This window comes from Borostomias antarcticus, assembly GCF_949987555.1.
Source record: "Borostomias antarcticus genome assembly, chromosome: 3".
Lineage (NCBI taxonomy): Eukaryota > Metazoa > Chordata > Actinopteri > Stomiiformes > Stomiidae > Borostomias > Borostomias antarcticus.
This window is the reverse complement of record NC_140236.1, coordinates 5,858,552-5,878,265: the sequence shown is the minus strand read 5'-3', so window position 1 is coordinate 5,878,265 and position 19,714 is coordinate 5,858,552. Positions and strand designations below refer to the sequence as shown.

Genomic DNA, 19,714 nt, shown 5'->3' with positions numbered 1-19,714 from the left:
ATAGTCTGGGGCCAATTGCGTTACATTTTACCAGTCTAGGGCAAGTTGCATCTGCCAGTTGCATATGACAGTTTTAGAGAGGCAGGCTCTAGACAGGATCTGAATCTAAAGGTGAATGGAAACCAGGCTCTACTCCCCCAAGGAGAACCATGTGACACAAAGTTACAATTCCAAAGTAATTTGTTTCTTTTATTGCCATGTTTTCTTATATTGTTGGCCATTTGGAGGAAACAAGCCCACATTACTGTATGGTATTTTTTATCTACAAAATGTCCGCCATCAATGAGATGCCTGAGATGCCATACATACCTATTCCAGAATAATTTCATAAATATAATGCAAATGTAGTCAGGTAAATATTGGTATGACTGTAGCCAGCCACTGGTTGACATTAAGATACGATAATTGATTTACCTTGAGTCTGGATCGTAACCTCAGAGGGACAACTACCTCTATTTCATGGTTCAAGGGCTCAACTTTTCTAAATGAAATGACAGATTGGTTCAGGGTTAAATGCTTTGGCAAGACAGTCATTAGTGTGCAGCAAGTGAGAGCTCGTAAGAAAGAATGGCAAGGCTATGGTTTGGAGAAATTTGATTTACACAGCTCTTGTTCTGTCCACAATATAGGCCTACTTCTATGGTGTCCAGCCATTCTTATGTGTCATATCCTCTGGCCACAATATAGTATTCAGACGTACTTACTGTATATGGTGACATATGTAATATCTTCTGACCTGAAAAAAAAAATTATACATACAGTATATGCACCAATATGTTATGTTCATACAGTATATATCTCTTCCATATGGGGGGGGGTCACTTGCTAATATAGCCTAAAAAGTAGCCTAAAAAGAAATGCCTTTGAGATGCAATGAACACAGATCACCATTAGGCACACATGTGACAGTAATAGTTCAATTGGTGTCCAAATGTGTGTTCATTTTAGGAGCTCTAATTTCTTTCTTGGGTCAAATATTAATATATGACTGAGCGGGGGGCTGTACGTCAACTGGATGGATGAAACAATGAAACTCCTGGCGTTGTTGCTGAAGGCCCTTTTCTATGTGTTTTTTTCTTCATAACTGTCCTCTGAACTGATGTTGCATTCCTGACAGCTCTGACAAGCTGCTGATCATATTAACATTTCATTTACTGTCCCTGGATTAATTTGGGATTGTCAATTAAAATGGCATTTAGCAGCAAAATGCTAACTGTGATAACGGTGTTATTGTTTCATATAGGACAAAACAACAACCTGTCGGCCTACATTATTGGACTCCACTTAGGCTACTGTACACAGTATAGTAGCACTTTTATCCAAATCGCTTTACAATGAAGGCCAATGGCTGCAGCTGCCATGCAAGGTGCTAGCCTGCTCGTTGGGAGCAATTTGGTGTTCAGTGTCTTGCCCAAGGACACTTAGACATGTGGACAGGAGGAGCTGGGATTCAAAGCGCTGACCCTACGATCATTGGACGAGCCGCTCGTTGTCCTGAGCTACAGCCGCCCCATTATTCAACTCATTTCATATATTTGTTTAGTCCTATAAGAGACCATGTATCATGAATCTTAGGCTATGTCAACCTGGATGCCATTATACATGTTCAATTCAAGCCAAGCCAAAAAATGTGTACCCCCTTGACTTTACCCAAATGTCAGTAAGAGAGCAGCCAATGTATACAATTAGTTTCCTTCATTATTACTTTTTCATTTGACTTACAAATCTATCTATCTTTATTTTTGATGGCATTGCCACTTTAAGAGAGTTGAGAGATCCTTTAAGCGTCTGGTGTGTAAATGTCTTCTAGATAGCCTACTGCGCACTTCCTATTCAAATTTGTGTGAACGGTAGTTTGTGGGAGCTAGCTGCCTCATATGCATGCACTCAGGGGTGCTCAGGTGTTCTGGGAGTAGTGGGCAGAAATTGAAGTTATTGCAAAAAAATATACTATTCACAATTTTTAGCTTTTTTTTTAGAGCAAATATCAAATGTAGTCTTAGACTATGTAAAAATCCACTCACGTCATCCACAGGCATTTGCTCCCCGCCTTCGACACAGTAAAATACACCACTTATTTAGCTTATTTTATTGGTATGCCGTATTGACTTTACCATTCACGCGCAAGGGTAGGCTAGTTTCCAGTGAGGTCCCAGCTGCTCCTCAAATGAGCGCGTGCTGGACAAGTAGCGCGGTCTGACCGACGCCTTGTGCGCACTTCACTCCTCGGGTGCTTAATTAAGAAATTGCATATGGAATGTTGGAATATTGAAAATCCATCAGTTTGACCGTTTTAACGATGTCCCGTTGTGGCACGAAGAGAAACGTCCATAGTCCTAAATTATTTCGACTGATGTGGATTTGACTCAGCGTGGGGACCTGATCAATCTGGTTGGACTGTTTTGCACTTTGGGCAAAATTCGAAGTGGTTCGAACAGATTCGAAAATTAATTTGCGAAGAAGTAGCCCAGGCTTCTAGCCTAATTGCCACCGTGCAGAGCTTCAAGTGTCAAACTCCCGCGTCGTTGATGTCGGATTCTGCAGCGGAGATGTGAGAAAGATGCTTGGAGCATGGATATCGGGCAAAAAATAAGCAAGAAATTTCAAGGACAATTCAGGTAAACATTTTGTGCATTATATTGTTAAACCGATATTGTTGGAATTTGTTTATTTTCCTTTCAGACTATTTCAAGTAGTTTTCGTAAATTTAATCTGAGATGGCGTTATTATGGGAGAAGCTTTCACATAGGCTACGGCTTTAATCGCCCATCTCATCTTATGCCAGTTGAGAGGCTATCTGTTGAACTCTACCGTTTTTTGACAGGCTTTGGTTCTCTCATGTTTTTTATTTTCATATGGTTCGACAGTTTGTCAGTAGGGCTGGAATCTTGTTATTTCTTTGGTAGCCTACTCTCATGAACTTGAGCAGCCCACAGATCCGTAAAATAGATTCCACTATATTATATCTAGCCTAACTATTAGGCTATAGCTATAGTAGCCTAGACGTTTGCATGAAATTATGCATTTTCTTCTTCTCTTCTTGATGATGTAATGAGCAACAGGGGATTGGAATAGTTGCAATCGCATCATCTGTTCCTTTATTTCATGAAATAGCCCATACTGCACCAATAATTAAGGCTTGATTGTCCAGATACTTTGCTTGTGGAGTAATGCATATGAATAAGTAAGCTGAAAGGACACCTTGTTATTAAACAGACTTCACCATTTCCACCACTATCATTGGAATAAGAGCACCACAGTATAATATAAGGGCCATAATGTTTAACAAATACTATAACAGTGGACAGTTTCACTTGTTGTACAATTGCACAGTGAACCATTAACAATTCTAATCGTGTTGATCTAGCTGCTAACTACAACAAATATAAAAATTGAACATGTAATAGGCTACACTTCAATCATTGCAAAACTACTCTACAGCCTATATGTTTCCCTAGTAATGTGATCAGGAGCTACCCCACCGCTACCACAGACATGAACTCCCTATAGACAAATGTCTTTTTCTTCTCCATGAATAGGCTACTGTGAGGACTTCTATGGAATCTGACAAGATGCTGCTATTGATGATTCGGTAGGTTTAGGTCTGTTAAAGATCTAAACACAGGTGTCCTTGCACCTGGCAATCAACACTCAATCCCTGATTGTGTAGAAATCTGAGAATACCACTTTGAATAGTACTGTTGCATCTATGCAAGGCTGTAAATGTAGACAGAGCTATGTACTGTGGAGCAGGGGAACCTACCAACATATTTTGATGATGTACTTCTGTCACAGGGGAGCTGGGATGAGTACTTCAGAGCGCCCCTGGTGGGGTCTGAGAAAACTATCTTGTGTTATGTCATGCCTGTGGGTTGTGTGCTTCGATCCAAATACCGTGAGCCTCATTGTCTAGTGCCACATCTTACGACACTTTCTTGTCCAGGGAATATTTTGGCACAACTTTAACCATCAGTGTCATGCCATTCATGGGGAAGAAAAAAAACAGGACATTTTGAAAGAGAATCTTAGTTGTAAGATCCTACTGTCTAATTAGGACCCCTCTGTCAACTCTCCCAGTCTAGAAGCTTTCATCTTATATTCACATATGTCAGAGTTCAATCAAAGTTCACAGGATTTAGGGATGTGTCCTGTCCTCTTTCAGCACTAGTCTTAAGCTTCGAGCCACGCCAGATAATTAATTTTAAATGACTTGACGCACTTAGAGTGGTGAGATGACCCTAGTATGCTGGGAAACACTGATAGAGATGATGTCTGTGGACCAAGTGAAGTCAAGGCCTGGCAGATTAAAGATGCAGCATTTTATACAATTTTTCCTGGTCTTGTCTGTACAGAGGAGTGTGTAAGTCTGTCTCATTCATGATTCAAAACATGTGGAGTGGGAGTGCTCATACATTTTAGTGGGAATATGGTCATCTGGATTCCTCAACAGCAAGGAGACCATGAGGTGGTTAGAACATGAGGCTCCATATTGTCTTGAAAATGTGATTGTTGTGTAGAGACTAATGTACTGAGGGGGCAGATCAAAGTGCTTTGCTTACAGGTCCTTATGGCTGAGGCTGTCATTGGTTGATTCTCTCCATATGAGCTTCTCCATATCACAAAAATATGTGATTTTGATTTTGACAGTAGACATTTTCTGACAGTCTATTCCTCAAATATAATCTTCGGTCTAGCTGAGTGCATATTCCAGGCCAGCCGGTGTACAACCCACTACATTAATCCAGAGAAGGAGCTTAACGCCAAATGCAGGAATGGAAAGAATTTACACTATTTAATTCCTGGTCATCAGATGATGCCTAACTATCCCATTCATTTGGGATTGGGGCCTGCATATATTTGCTCATACAAACTGTGGGGACGACACAACAGATGGTGTGTAATGGGAAATCTGCTTCAGTTCCAGTGGTGTCACCTGGCAAACTTTGATTTGGCAACTAGCCATTTCAACCACTATGTTGTATGCTCCCTACTCCATGAACCATACCTGGAACTACACTACATGTAAGCTTGTCAGTCAAGGAAATAAACAAATAAAGCCTGTTACATCTTAGGTTCTTTTGTCTGCCTCAAGCCGTTGGCATTCAGTACCTTATCATATCCACAGGTACTGTAGCAGGCTTTGGATCAAAAAGAACATCACAATTGCCTAGAGACCCAGCCCATGCTTCAGCACATGGGGATTAATGGGTACACATTTACCATCATTACAAGAAACAGAAATGGCTGCTTGTCAGGTTCCATTAGCTGTCAGACTTCTGACAGGAATCATGCTTCATACAGGCACAGGAAATTGCATCAAGCAGAGGAAAATGTAGCAAATATGCTATATCATGTAGGCCACAATAAAAGGCTTTTTATATATGTAATTTATTTATTTATCTTTAACTTGTTCTCCATGGACACAATGTTCTACAGACCAAGCTGACATTAGATGGGTTAGTTCATCAAACCCTCTTGTTGTGAGCTAATCCTGACCTGAGATTACTTTCACAGCTGAAGACATCAGACATATTTAGATTGTATGATAATTATACTAATAATTAATTATATGTGGTCCTTCTATTTTAACTGACATTTATCAGATCTCTTAATTAGATGTGCATTCTACTATACAGAGTGAAGAAGAACCCATTTGTAGAAAAGTGGAGGCTTTATAGCCACCATTTTAGGTCACAAGGTTAATTGATTTGTAGAGGGAGTTAAGGAGAGCTGTGGACACTCCCCAATTGTGATCTGAGGATGAGGTTCTTTTGATCAAAGGGCTGTCTTATAACTTCTCAGACCCCATGTCTGATGTATCATGTCTCTGGGCTTGTTCAGTAATAGAGATCAGAGATTACTGTCAAAGGTGTTCTGATACCAGCTTCTAAGAATGAGGCAATTCAACAGGAATTCTATTTTTTCCCCTTTTGGTAATCCTCATTTAAGTAGAGTCAATCTGAATAAGGTTGTCCTTTCTAAACTTTCTAAATCCAACATCCACCTTGATGACAGAATACAAAAAAATATATTATGTTTAAGACTGACACTAGGTTATAAAACTAATTGTAAAAAGGTGCATTGTCAACTTTGATAAAGATTTGCAAACCAAGACACTGTGTTGAGTAGTTTATGTAGAACATTTCTCAAAGATATTTCCAAGGAAGAAATGTCCATAAATATCCAGTCAGTGGAGCAGAGAAAGGGACTTTAGGGCTGTAGTTTAACTATCAAAAACCAACAGTTAATCGTGACATTTGCACCTAAAATAACTGCCTCATACAGTACAAAGGAACTAAAAAGACAGTCTCAACCCAATCTCCATAATGAGATTTATGAGGAGAAGGGTCATCTTTAATGTTTTACCACATGCAGAACGGATACCGTGCAGGCGAAGGTGTCAGAGATACAGTTGATGTATTCCAGTCAGCATCAGTATGCTTAGCGCAGGTTTAAAAGAAGCAGACTGATAAGAGCTGTGGCGTCAGCACAGATAGCAGAAGAACCATGGAAATGGAGCTCTGTGGTGGCCAGTAATTTCACTACAATACCACGTTCTGCATAATTACTCTGCAGGAAAGTATTTGAGGATGATTATTGTTTACAAGCTGAACGGTATGGGATAGCACTATGCAGTCAATCTTTAAGATTAGACAGTTCCTGATTTGATTGCTTTTCTCTCTAAACAGAGCTTATCCCTTCCTCTGTCAATCATCCAGTCAGCCTGAGTGGGGTAATTGATCGTCTGCCTCATTAGGCATGGAATTTCAATCATGCTACAGCACAGTACACATGTTTGCTTTATCTACATGGAGGTATCAAGGCATTCATTTTTTATGAGCACCACATTTTACTATATCACAGCTTCATTTTTGTTTTTAACCCTTTTAACCCTGAAAATACAGTGACAACATTTTGAATATTAATTGGATTTTCCCTATAATACTAGAAAGCGCAGTTTCTCAGCTTTCAGCAAGTGTTGGAGTGAGGAATTTTTTAGATTTGTTAGATATTTTTTTAATATTAAATATTTGTTAGATATTTTTAAAATGTTGCCGGTGACGTGGTCGTATCGAAAGGGTTAAGGAGAGGTAAACAACAGTACTTTTCAGTCCTTTAGAAAATCAATTGTCTGAGTTTGTCTGAGAACCCTACAGTAGCTGCCAGCCTGGACAATGATTGGGTACACACTGGAACCAGCCAACAGTAGCTGCCAGCCTGGACAGTGATTGGTTTAACACTGGAACCAGCCTACTGTACAGTAGCTGCCAGCCTGGACAGTGATTGGTTACACATGGGAACTGGCTGACAAGATGACTTATTGTTTTTGTTTTGTCCAAGCAGAGTCCGTTTAAGCAAATCAAAATACTTATTCCACTTTTATTTTAAGTGCTCAACATTACTTTAAACTTTAGACAATGATAATAGTTTTAGCAATTTGAGGAGAGATTGCTGAGAAGCACATGGTTGTAGAAATATTTTCTTACCTTGCGTTATTACCTAAATACCTGCTAAACAATATGTGTCTTGGCTTCAAAGTTTCATGACTTTAAAGATGGAATGGATTTTCATCTTCCTTTTGTCCTTTCTGTCCTGGAGTCGTTGCCTGGGGAACATAGATCATTATTAGAGTCCCTGTGATTTAAAACACACAGACTGACCAGCGACCACTCATGCTGAATGTCTAATGATCTCTCTCCCTTTCTCTCTATCTCTCTTGCTCTCTTGCTTGTTCTCTCTCTCTCTCTCTCTCTCTTTCTCTCTCTCTTGCTTTCGCTCTCCTTTTTTTGCTCTAACGAAAGACCAGAGAAGGTGCTGGAAAGCAGAAAGCCAAGGTTCTGCACACCTGTGATTGGATGTGAGCTCATATTGACCCCCAGACAATTACTGTAAAATGAAGTTGCTATGGAAACTGATGCTGCCACTATCATTCTTGGAGTGCCTTGCAGGTAAGCATCTTCACTTTTTTTGTTTAGACATGCCAAGGCTATCTTTTAAAGCTGTTTTCATTATTTATATGATGGTTCAATTTGAATAGGTGACACCAGCAACGTGTGTTTATTTTCTATAAAGAGAGAGTGATTTTCTTTTGTCTAAATTCAAGGTCCAAACCAATAGGTTAAATACATGTACGTCTGATGCCAACAGTTATCTACTGCTAGATTCTGCCGCCTTTCATTGAAATTGCAGTGCAATTGATATTCTAATTGAGACTACACTGGTATTACTAGAGGCTCTGCATTGATCTAGTTTAATGAAGCAGATTTATTTCTGCCCACTTACAAAAAGGCAGGGTCAAACACCATGCCCCGCTAATTGTCAGTAGCCTATTTCATGCCCTGCCAGAAGTTGAGTATGGTCTCCCATCAGAGGCTAGAAGAGTGAAAGTCCTTACGTACACTTTTCCTCTGCCCTGAACTTACCTAATTTTCACAGCTGGGACTTAAAAACAATTAGAACATGCATCCGTTTAGAGCTTGGCAACAGCAGGTTGGTGCATTGATATCCCTCCATGGCAATTAGCACCACTCATGATGCAGTGCGCATCAGTGGTTGGCTAATGAAGAGTCCTCTGGGGGTAGCAACTCACCTTTTTCTCACTATTAGCATGTAGCACATACCTGTATGTCCTGGTTCAGAAATGAAAAAAATATACCCTCACATAAAATGGAAAGTCTAAGGTACAATCGGTGGTAATGCCTATTACGACTGTACCTTAGTTTGATGCAGGTTGATCAGACAGAAGACATTTACATTACATTATATTACAGTAATTTAGCAGATGCTTTTATCCAAAGCGACTAACAATAATTGCATTTAACGTAGGAAAAGCCAATGTACTACTACTTGCCAGAACTCACAAGTGCATCTTCTTTCTAAAACAAGTGACTAAGAGCATAATCTAGTGCTGTAGGCAAAGTGCAAGAATAGGAATCTAAAATACAGTGCAATACAATACAATACAATAAAATACAATAAGTACTTAGGAGGGAGTATTGTTGTAGTACCTCTTGAAGAGATGAGTTTTGAGCCTGCGACGAAAGATGGGCAGCGACTCTGTTGTCCTGACATCAGTGGGCAGTTCGTTCCACCACTGCGGGGCCAGGACAGAGAAGAGCCGTGACTGTGTCGATCGACCGCAGGGGCCTCGGAGTGACGGGGAAACCAGTCGCCCCGAGGTAGCAGAGCGTAGCGGTCGGGAGGGGGTGTAGGGTTTGACCTGGAGGTAGGAGGGGGCTGTTCCTTTCATTGCCCTGTAGGTTAGCGCCAGAGTTTTAAACTGGATGCAAGCCGCTACAGGGAGCCATTGTAGGGAACGGAGAAGGGAAGTTGTGTGGGAGAACTTGGGGTGGCTGAACACCAGGTGAGCAGCAGCTTTCTGGACAAGTTCCAGAGGTTTAATGGCTGATGCCGGGGCCCCAGCGAGGAGGGAGTTGCAGTAGTCCAGGCGGGAGATGACCAGGGCCTGGATGAGTACCTGCGCCATTTCATCAGTGAGGAAAGGGGCGAATCCTCCTGATGTTGTAGAGCATGAATCTGCAAGAGCGTGCGACGGATGACGGATGAAAACGACAGTTGGTCATCCAGGGTCACACCCAGATTCCTCGCAGTCCGAGTCGGGGTCACCACTGTGTCTTCAATGGTGATTGCCGGGTCCCGGTGCGGGCAGCCCTTCCCCGGGAGGAACAGCAGCTCAGTCTTGTCCTGATTGAGCTTGAGGTGATGTGTCGTCATCCACTCCAAGATGTCAGCCAAGCACCCATCTATGCGTGTCTCCACTTGTGTATCAGAAGGGGGAAATGACAAGACCAGTTGGGTGTCATCGGCATAGCAGTGATAGGAGGAGCCATGCGAGCGAATGACAGAGCCCAGAGATGTAGTGTAGAGGGAAAACAGGAGAGGACCCAGGACAGACCCTTGTGGAACCCCCATAGTCAGACTACGTGCTTCCGACATCGAACCTCTCCATGTCACCTGGTAGGAGCGGCACGGGGGTCTAGGAGGTCGTTCTGGTGGAGGTACGAAGACAGTTGGTTAAAGATAGCACGTTCAAGTGTTTTGGATAGAAAGGATAGAAGGGAAACCGGTCTGTAGTTTTTGACGTCAGAGGGGTCGAGAGATGGTTTCTTTAGGAGGGGGGGACTCTTAATCATCAGCTTACCATACAGTAAGCCTTCCCAATGCACGTCGTCAGGGTAAACTTGTACAAGTTTACCAAACCACCCTTCTGTTACCCTTCTGTTATGGGTTATCTAGTGGTTTGGTGTGAATGATTCAACATGTCTGTTCAAAGCATGTTCTGTTGAAAAGGGCACACACTAGGCCTTAGATTGAGCTCTAGCTTCTCTATTCACACACAGAGTTGGTTAACCCTTTTAGCTTTGGATTCAGAATAGGCTACAGTATGATGGGAGCACATATCAAGAAAGTGGGGTTCCAATGCCTTGCTATTCTGAATGAGACATTCAGTATTCAGCTACATACCCACAATACACCATGTCAGAGAGAAAAAAAACAGCATGAAAGTGTGAGATATGTCCAGTAATGTCTTTTATTTATTCAGGCAGTGCTGTTAGTCGCTACACTGTTTGAGTTCTGTTGGGCGGCAGTGGGGCTGGTGGAAGACATTCCCACAGGGAGTTCAGCCAGAGTTAAGCACTTCTCCCCCAGCTCCCCCTCAGGGTCTGGAGCGCTCGAGGCTGGAGAGAGGTGGGCTCGGAGGCCTTGTGGTTTGGCAATGCATGGATGCAGAGTACTCAGACACTGAACAGTAAGGATCATATGCACTTTATGATGGGCATCAGATTGTAATAAGAGGAAAAATATTTCATTCAGTACTCGGTACTTGGCTGTGGGATGCTGTGGTCTTTTCAATATTCTTTGCGAACCATTTCGACCTTCAACTCAACCCAGTGTGTGTATTCTGATGACAATTCTCTGTCAAGATATTGACTTAGCTCTCCCAGCACATCGATTCAACAGTGTAGTATTGCACTTTGATAACTTGAATACTTGATTTCACTTGTCAAGATGTTATGTCATCTGTTTAGAAGAGTACTGTATGTCAGCACACATTGGATTCCCCAACAGCACTTATCTCATTTCTCATGTACATAAGTTACTAGTCTTTTTATAATTTGCATCTGCATTTCACGTGGTCTAGTTTCAATCCTGTCTAGTTCAGCATTGTGATTAGTGCAGCAAGAGTGCTCTTGACACTTGAATCTCCCACACCTCTAGGCATGCTAAGCTTGCTTGTTTATTTACTCTATTGTATATTTGAATTTGTATCCAATTTTGTTTTACTTTGTGTCCTTTGATGCTGTAACAGTGCAATTTCCACCTGGGGATCAATAAAGTACCCCTACTACTACTACTACTACTACTACTACTACTACTACAGTAGCCTACTACTACTACTACTACTGTGCTACTCATAGGGTGTTGACAGTAGTAAAACATTGCTTTAGCTCCAATAATGCATTTTTTCCCTGATAGTTAATAGAAAAAAAAACAAAAAGCATAAAATGCATGAAATTGTTGTCTACTGTCAAAGCCTAAAATGACATCATGCATTCTGGAAGTGGGTATAGTTGGACATATACCTTGTGAAACCATGATAAATGTTACTATTAGTGTGGACCCTGTAGCTGGTAAATGACAAATAACCTGCTAAGCAAAGCGACTGAGGAAAAGAAAAAGCTCGCTGAGCTTTCAATGGAGCGAACTAAAAGGCACCAATTTGCTGTTGTTACGCATGGATTGAAATGGGTTTATGCTCGGTTTCTCAATGAACATAATGGTATTGAGTATTGACAGCATATGCCCTGTGCTGCACAGAATGCATAACAGTATATAGATTTAATACTTCTGATTAACTGAAGTATGGTGCCACAGGATTGGATATTGGGTGAAAATGCACTGGTCAGTTACATAGAATTTTATTTTGGGGAATTAGCTTCACAGTTGTCGCCTACCACACCAAATCATGAAATGGCATTCTAAACATAGCTGTATACTGTACTGAACTTCCCAAACTTCATCTTTTCCAATGTAATACTACGGAAAATTCACAAGGTCTCCATGTGTGAAAACACTCAAGAATTTGGCCTCAAATTCACAGTGGTTACTGTAGGTCTGCTATGAACCTCTAATTCCCCTAACCAAACCTGACCATCTTCGTCCAGCCTCAAAATACCATTTGGAGCCCCTCAATGAGAGACCTTTAGGGTGTACCTTATCAGTAGGGACAGAGGGGAAAGATGCTTTTAAAAGCAAGATTGGCTTTTTTATTTGATGCATAAAACCCCAGAGCTGAAGCGAATGGATTGGGGACCTCACAAACCACCGATACCTCCCCCACAGTCGACTCGCCATGCGACTGTTTATTCATGCTGAGGTAAGCTCGCTGAATTCATTTGCTGTCAGGCGGTATTGAATTTGAGATTAGTTTTTATTTCAGTCTTCCAAAGCAGCCTCTCTCTCTCTCTCTCTCTCTCTCTCTCTCTCACTCTCTCTCACTCTCCCCTTCTTGCGCCAATGCTGGCCTTGTGTAGTCTTAGAGGGTCTGTACTGCCACGTATCACCATCTGACAGCAGGGGAGAGATATGAGGCAGGCAGTGCTTTCACAAAGCCACTTTTATAACGACCTCCATCTCTGTCCTGAGGCATTGTGCAGTCAACTTCCTGTTAGCATTTGGAATTGGTATCCCTCTGATGGAGAGTTTTTTCATCAGTGGTCTTGTTTCACAGACACTTGTGGTGTGGCCTGCTAAAATCTGACTGTGTAGACATTCAATTGCGCACACCGTTGAATCCAATGTGATCTCTTGCTCCTTGCTTCTTCTTCTTCCTAGGAAGTCTGATTTCCATTCATGAAACATCACCAAACAAATCATAACAAATCAGTCATATGTGCTATCACATTGCAACCACCACCAAAATGTAGGCCCAAGTGAGCAGAAATGTCCACATGCTTTGAGCTGGCAGGAGTTATGAAGTCCATCACTTTGTTTTTCTCAAAAGCTGTAAAACCTACCACATGTTTTGGTCAATTGACACCCCAATTGCTACACTACATCTTCAGACTGTCCTCCACAAACTATCCTCACAGATTTTTGAAATTTGAAAATTGAGCCCACAGGGCATCAACATGTTTTACTGTAAACAGTACTGTATGCAGCTACTGCAAATACTTTCTCAATAAATCTCCAATGTTCATGAATACAATAAAAAAAATGTAATGACATGGTAGATGTTATGAATTTTTCAGATTTTTATTTACAAAACGGAATGTTTGACAGTATTTTGAAGTCTGTCCTCATTTTGTCTTCTCAAACTACTGCTGTTCATACAGGAAAAAAATACACTAACCACAATCCTATAGTGCAACAGCAATGTCTTCACCAATCAGAGCTACACTAATCAGAGATGTTGTTGTTGGCAACCCCGGCCCAATAGCGGACCCTAGGACTACAACTGGCTAAAACTGAGAGGACACTGATTGTTTGATTGGTTTCTACCTGTCTTGTTAGTCTGTGTATACATAAAGTAGCCTACATGTAGTTCCCATCTTTTACGTTACATTACATTACATTAGTCATTTAGCTGACACTTTTATCCAAAGCGACATACAATAATTGCATTTAACGTAGGAAAAGCCAATGTATTACTACTTGCCATAACTCACAAGTGCAACTCCTTTCTAAAACAAGTGACTAAGAGCATAGTCTAGTGCTGAAGGCAAAGTGCAAGAATAGCTCTAAAAAATCTTTTAAAAATCTAAAATACAATAGGTGCTTAAGAGGGAGGATGCAACGAAAGATGGGCAGTGACTTTGCTGTCCTGACGTCAGTGGGCAGTTCGTTCCACCACTGAGGGGCCAGGACAGAGAAGAGCTGAGACCATGTCGATCGACCACAGGGGACTCGGAGTGACGGAGCAACCAGTCTCCCCGAAGGTAGCAGAGCATAGCGATCAGGAGGGGGTATAGGGTTTGACCATGAACTGGAGGTAGGAGGGGGCTGTTCCTTTCATTGCCCTGTAGGCTAGTACCAGAGTTTTAAACTGAATGCAAGCCGCTACCGGGAGCCAGTGTGGGGAACGGAGAAGGGAAGTTGTGTAGGAGAACTTGGGGTAGTTGAATGCCAGGTGAGCAGCAGCTTTCTGGACAAGTTCCAGGGGTTTAATGGCTGACGCCGGGGCCCCAGCAAGGAGGGAGTTGCAGTAGTCCAGGCGGGATATGACAAGGGCTTGGATGAGCACCTGCGCCATTTCGTCGGTGAGGAAAGGACGAATCCTCCTGATGTTGTAGAGCAGGAATCTGCAGGAGCGTGTGACGGATGTGATATGTGCAGAGAACTTGTTCTTTGTCTGTCCATTATTTTCTGTGGCTTTGCATTGTCCCTGGTGTTTCCTGTGCCATCTTGTACTGTAAGTCTGTAAACTTGAAAGCTTTGTCTTTTGTTCTCCACTTGTTGAGTGTATACCTTGGTTTTATTGTTTACTTTTAGTTTTTTTGCCCCTTGTGGTGCCTTTATTTTACCAAACATTTTGTGGAAACTGCTGAAACCTCCATGTTACATGCACCTGTGACATGTACATGCAACCCCTGTGATTGCTTAAGTCATAGTGGGAAACTGTCTATGGCTTCTCACATGGCAGGTAGCTGAACAAGAGTTCAAGCCCAGGGGGATGCAGAATATAAATGCTAATGCATACTTTAAAATGTGTAGTTGCTACTGTTTCTTCATCTTGTTTGCATCTCTTCATCTGACCAGTATTTTGCCTGCATACATCTCAACCAGTCCCACCTGTGTTCAAAGCAATCAATTCAGTCAATCAGTGAATCTATGCTCAGTCCAGAGTTCCACAACTCATTTCCATCACAGTATGTAGGCTTACTAATATGTTCATCCAGGATTCCTATGGAGTAAATGTCTAGCTCCTCCCTCTTCCTCTGCAAAACGCTCGGCCCCGATCCAGTGCTGCGCAGCAGTTGTAATTTCACCTGAAGTAGCTCCGTGAAGATATTCCTCTTCCTCAAAATCTCTCTCAAGGCTTTGCATTTCCTGTTGAACAATGCTGGACCGCAGTGACTTTTTTTTATGTGCTTAGTAAAATAAATAAATAATATTACCAGAAAGCAAGACCGAAAGTTATTCTACACTGCCCTATTGTGAGCTACATGAATTCCCGTTGAGAAGCAGCTGGGTTTCATAGAGTTTGCATCACTTTGGACTGAGCCTCCAGGCAGCCCCTCAGAGTTCAAACCTACCTCGTTATCCTCTCCTTATTCACTGTAATAAGTCTTGCCTTGCAGTTGCCAAAGATCACCTCAGTTAAGCTCCACAGCAGCTCATCCGTTATGCCCAATATCAGATGGGCTGACTAATTTCCCATGAAATAAATAGAAATTGAATTCACTGCAAGCCACCTTGGGATTTATTAAGAACACGATACGCACCGAGGTCATGCAAAGGTTACTTTCTCTGATATTCCCGAGCAGATTGATGATGCTTGCCTGTGTTTTCACTACTGTATGTAGTTATGTGATGAAACACAACACACAGCAGCGTTTGCTAATTGATAATATTCCACATATGACTTATTCACACTAAGAAGTGTGAATAATGTTGGTTCTTAATGTCTCTGAAGTAGTCATGAGCAATCCATGTCCGCTCCAGGCAAACTTGTGTTCATTGATTAGCACCAAGTCGTTTTTTAATGCATTCGCACACTCCCCTCCGTAGCGAAATGTCAATTAATTTCAGGATTCTGTTTACCAGACTCCCGGCCCTGCACGCTAGCGTGGATGTGTGCAGTCAGTGGCATGTATGTGCTTGTATGGCGTTCTCTGAGAAGTGCCCTGCGGTAATCAATCAAATCTCAGAGCAGCTTCAGGGGACACACTCCATCTAACAGAGACTATAATTAGGCCAATTCCGGTGTAACTTTTTCGTACAGGGTTTATCCTTGAGGAGAGGAACAATCAGTCCACAAGGTCCCCGTCCGTCAAACAGCTTGGTTCTCCCAACAGAGACTATTTTACACCCCTTGGGATACACGTTTTTTCTAAAACTTGAATATCTCCTCTATATGCAAATGTCCTTGCTTACCCATCTTTTCACTGTTATCCAGATGCAAATGTGCTCTCAGAAAGCAAACGTATTCTCTTTCTTCCAGAAATAAATATTTATTTCAGGAATTGTTGTCTACCTCATGGGTCATTTGATTGATTCTCAAATACCGCGTATCCTCACAGCTTCTTCTTCTTCGGAAGTCTGACTTCCCATGCATGTCAATACTCCTGATGGTGGCGCTACATCAACCGTCTAAGGTTTAAAACGTAAAAAAATCACGACAAATCAGCCACACTGATTTGTCACTTGCCCCCACCACCAAAATGTAAGCCCAAGTTAACAGAAACATCCATAGGCTTCGAGCTGGCAGGAATTATGAAGTCCATCTCCATCTCACTGAAGTCCATCTCGAAAACCTTTCAAACCTATCTCCTCCCACATTTCTTGGTCAACTGACACTCTGATTGCTACACTGCACCCTCGAGACTGTCATCCACAGATGATCTTCACCGATTTTTTGAAATATCAAAAATTGAGCCCAAAGCGTATCAACATGTTTTACTGTAAACAGTACTGTATGCAGCTACTGCAAATTGTCACTCAATAAATCTCCATGTTCATGAAAGAAAATGACTAAATTTCATGTTATGGTAGATAGTGACATTTTCCTGATTTTTATATCAAAAACTGAATTTCTGACAGTATTTTGGAATTCTGCCCGCATTCTGTCCCCCTCAAACTATTACTCTCATATGGAAAAAAATACACTACCCACAATCCTATAATGCAACATCGTGAGCTCCACCAATCAGAGACATCGCTGTTGACAACACCGCCAAATCCCGCCAGGACTACATCCGTCCAGATTGATTGGCCACTGATTGAGCACAGCCGCAGTGACTCTGCAATTACCAAGACAAGCCAAAAAACTTCAAACCCCAGCCAGTTTGTCACACATGGAGCAAATCAATGGATAGATACTGTAGTTCAATGCTGGGGATGGAGTAGAGTATTTCATAGTTTGCGTCTGAAGTTAGCTAGTCAGAACAGTGTTGGAAGACTGACCTAAACTTTGATCTTCTAATGAGGAGTCTTATCAAGGTCATCTACTAATGGGATGAGTTAACGTGTTGGTTCCTCCTCACAGGAAGTGGCGTCCTGCTGAGGCCTGTGTTCACCAAACAGCCCGGCAGTGTGGTGTTTCCCCTCCACCCCACCGAGAGCAGCAGAGAGGTGGTGTTCAGCTGCGAGGCCCAGGGACACCCTCCACCCCTCTACAGGTAACACCTTCCAGCGGTATACCCTACAGAACCTCCCAGTTTGTTCTTGGTACAGGGAACAAAGAACCCCCTGCGGAAATATCCAGGGCTGTCAAGTGTAACAATGGAAACCAAGTGAGACAGAATTTTATACCGAAGGGGCTGAGGGGAGGAGGTTGCTGGCGCGTTCACTGACTTCAGCGGTTAACCTCACTGTCACTCACAGTAACTTGAGAATGATGACTTCATTACTGCATTGTCCTGTGTAGTTGGCCTGCTGTATGTTTGTACCATCATGAAATTGAACCTATAAATAGCAGTTCTACATACAGGTCCTGCCAAGTTAAAGGCTCACCACAAGGACGTGGAGCCAACAAAGACTTGCATACTCTGGATGATTCAGTCACACGCTGAGCGGCAAGACCAGTCCTACAGTACCAGACACCGCCACTGCCTAATACGGCACTAATCACCTCAGCATTCTTGTTTAGGGCTTATCAGAGGTTGATAAGCTTAATGAAAATCACTTGACTGGTCTGAAGGTAAACATTTCCCGTTTGCCGGTAAATGATTACATTCTCTGCATGTTTCCTGTACCATCCCGGTTGGACCCCGCGCATTGTCCTGCTTATGTGTTGATACCCAATGTGTCAGCAGCTAAAGTGATGATAAATGAAAAAAGATGGCACATGATGATTTGCTTTAGAGCACATCATGCGCGCAAGCTATTAATTTACAATCTATCAAACGATGACATGGCCGCTGTACTCCTGTCACTGTAATTAAATGCAAATTGCAAAGCCAAGCATTTAATGTGTAATAGGTTGAAACAATCCCTCATTGCCATGTCAGCTGTTAATGTAGCTTGAACATACTTGGTGTTATGTGTAATGGGCACAAATTGAAACGGATGTACTTTAAGATCTTATCCCTTTGATTGAATGGAATACCTACGGTAAGAAGCAATCAGTTCACACGAGGTGGCCTCGAACCCCTGCTTCTAAGTGGGAGCCTTTTTGGAATTCTGCACGTTGAGTCTTAATCTAAGAGTGCGGGTATCATCTTAGTTGCAATTAGTGCCACTAACTGTGCCAGCTTGCTGTACCACATTATGATTTGGCAGTCTCATTAAGATGATCTGGTTTTCAGAGACTATCTGGTGATATGGATTCCAGTGCAGATATACTTTATTGTGCAGCTTCATTCATTATGTTAGAGCCAATCACTAGAAGAGCGTATTTGCATTTAAGTAACCTGGCTGCATTTTAAATTGCTTTAGAGGGTTTGGGGTCATTGGATGGTTTAGCTATTCTGAGCCACTGAACTGTACCTTCAGTGGTTACTGAGAGGAGGCAGCTCTATTTCAGGGCCACCAAGGACAAATTTAGCCCCCCTGGATTTGTCAATGTGGCCCCCCTGATTTCTCATCTGGGGCTCCTGGACCCATTCCAGCTGCAACATCCAATCACTTAATCAATCTAATCAGCCAATCTTACGTTGAGCACCGCTCCACTAGATACGCTTTCCCTTCTGCTCTCTCTCTTTCTCTCTCTCACTCCTCTCTGTCCTCGTCTCCCCTTTCAGCCCCCCCCCTTCTCTCTCTCTCTCTCTCTCTCTCACTCTCTCTCCCACTCTCTCTCTCTCACACTCCTCGCTGTCCTCGTTTCCCCTTTCAGCAACCCTCTCTCTCCCTCTCTCTCTCTCTCTCTCTCTCTCTCCCTCTCCCTCTCCCTCTCCCTCTCCCTCTCCCTCTCCCTCTCTCCCTCCCTATCTCTCTCTCATTCTCTCTCCCTCTCTTTCTCATATTCTCTCTTCCTCTCTCTCTTCCTCTCTCCCTCTCTCTTTTCTCTGTTCCTGTCTCTCTCTCCCTCTCTCTCTCTCTCTCCCTCTCTCTCTCTCTCATTCTCTCTCTCTCTCCCTCTCTCTCTCTCTTTTCTCTGTCCCTGTCTCTCATTCTCTCTCATTCTTTCTCATTCTCTCTCATTCCCTCTCCCTCTCTCTCTCTCTCTCTCTCTCTCTCTCTTTTCTCTGTCCCTGTCTCTCCCTCCCTCCCTCTCTCTCTCTCTCTCTCTCTTCTCTGTCCCTGTCTCTCTCTCTCTCTCTCTCTCTCTCTCTCTCTCTGTCTCTCTCTTCTCTGTCCCTGTCTCTCTTTCACCCAAAAGAAATGAAACATCAGGCTTAGTTTATTCAAGGAGTTGTGAAATTGCAATCAGCACAATGTGACTGCCTAATATTCAGTGTACAGTAAGTGTGCTATATCCTGCCTCTGAAAAGCCAAGGTTATCTTACAACAATGGTTTGTCTTGTTAGGCTTTGTTTGCACTCCTCTCTCGTTTCATTCTCTTTTGTCTTCCAAACTGGTGGGAGGATGA

General features: G+C 42.5%; 1 protein-coding gene across 1 annotated transcript in view; it reads left to right on the top strand.

Moving 5' to 3' along the window:
• Positions 1–7,894: 7,894 nt before the first annotated feature.
• cntn3a.1 (contactin 3a, tandem duplicate 1) overlaps positions 7,895–19,714 on the top strand; it is a gene marked incomplete at both ends in the record, with an annotated part of 59,121 nt that continues 47,301 nt past the window's right edge. Inside the window, 2 exons of the mRNA XM_084461957.1 lie at positions 7,895–7,949; positions 17,231–17,363. Of these exons, the coding sequence (XP_084318083.1) occupies positions 7,895–7,949; positions 17,231–17,363 (188 nt within the window). The remainder of the gene's footprint in view (positions 7,950–17,230; positions 17,364–19,714) is intronic.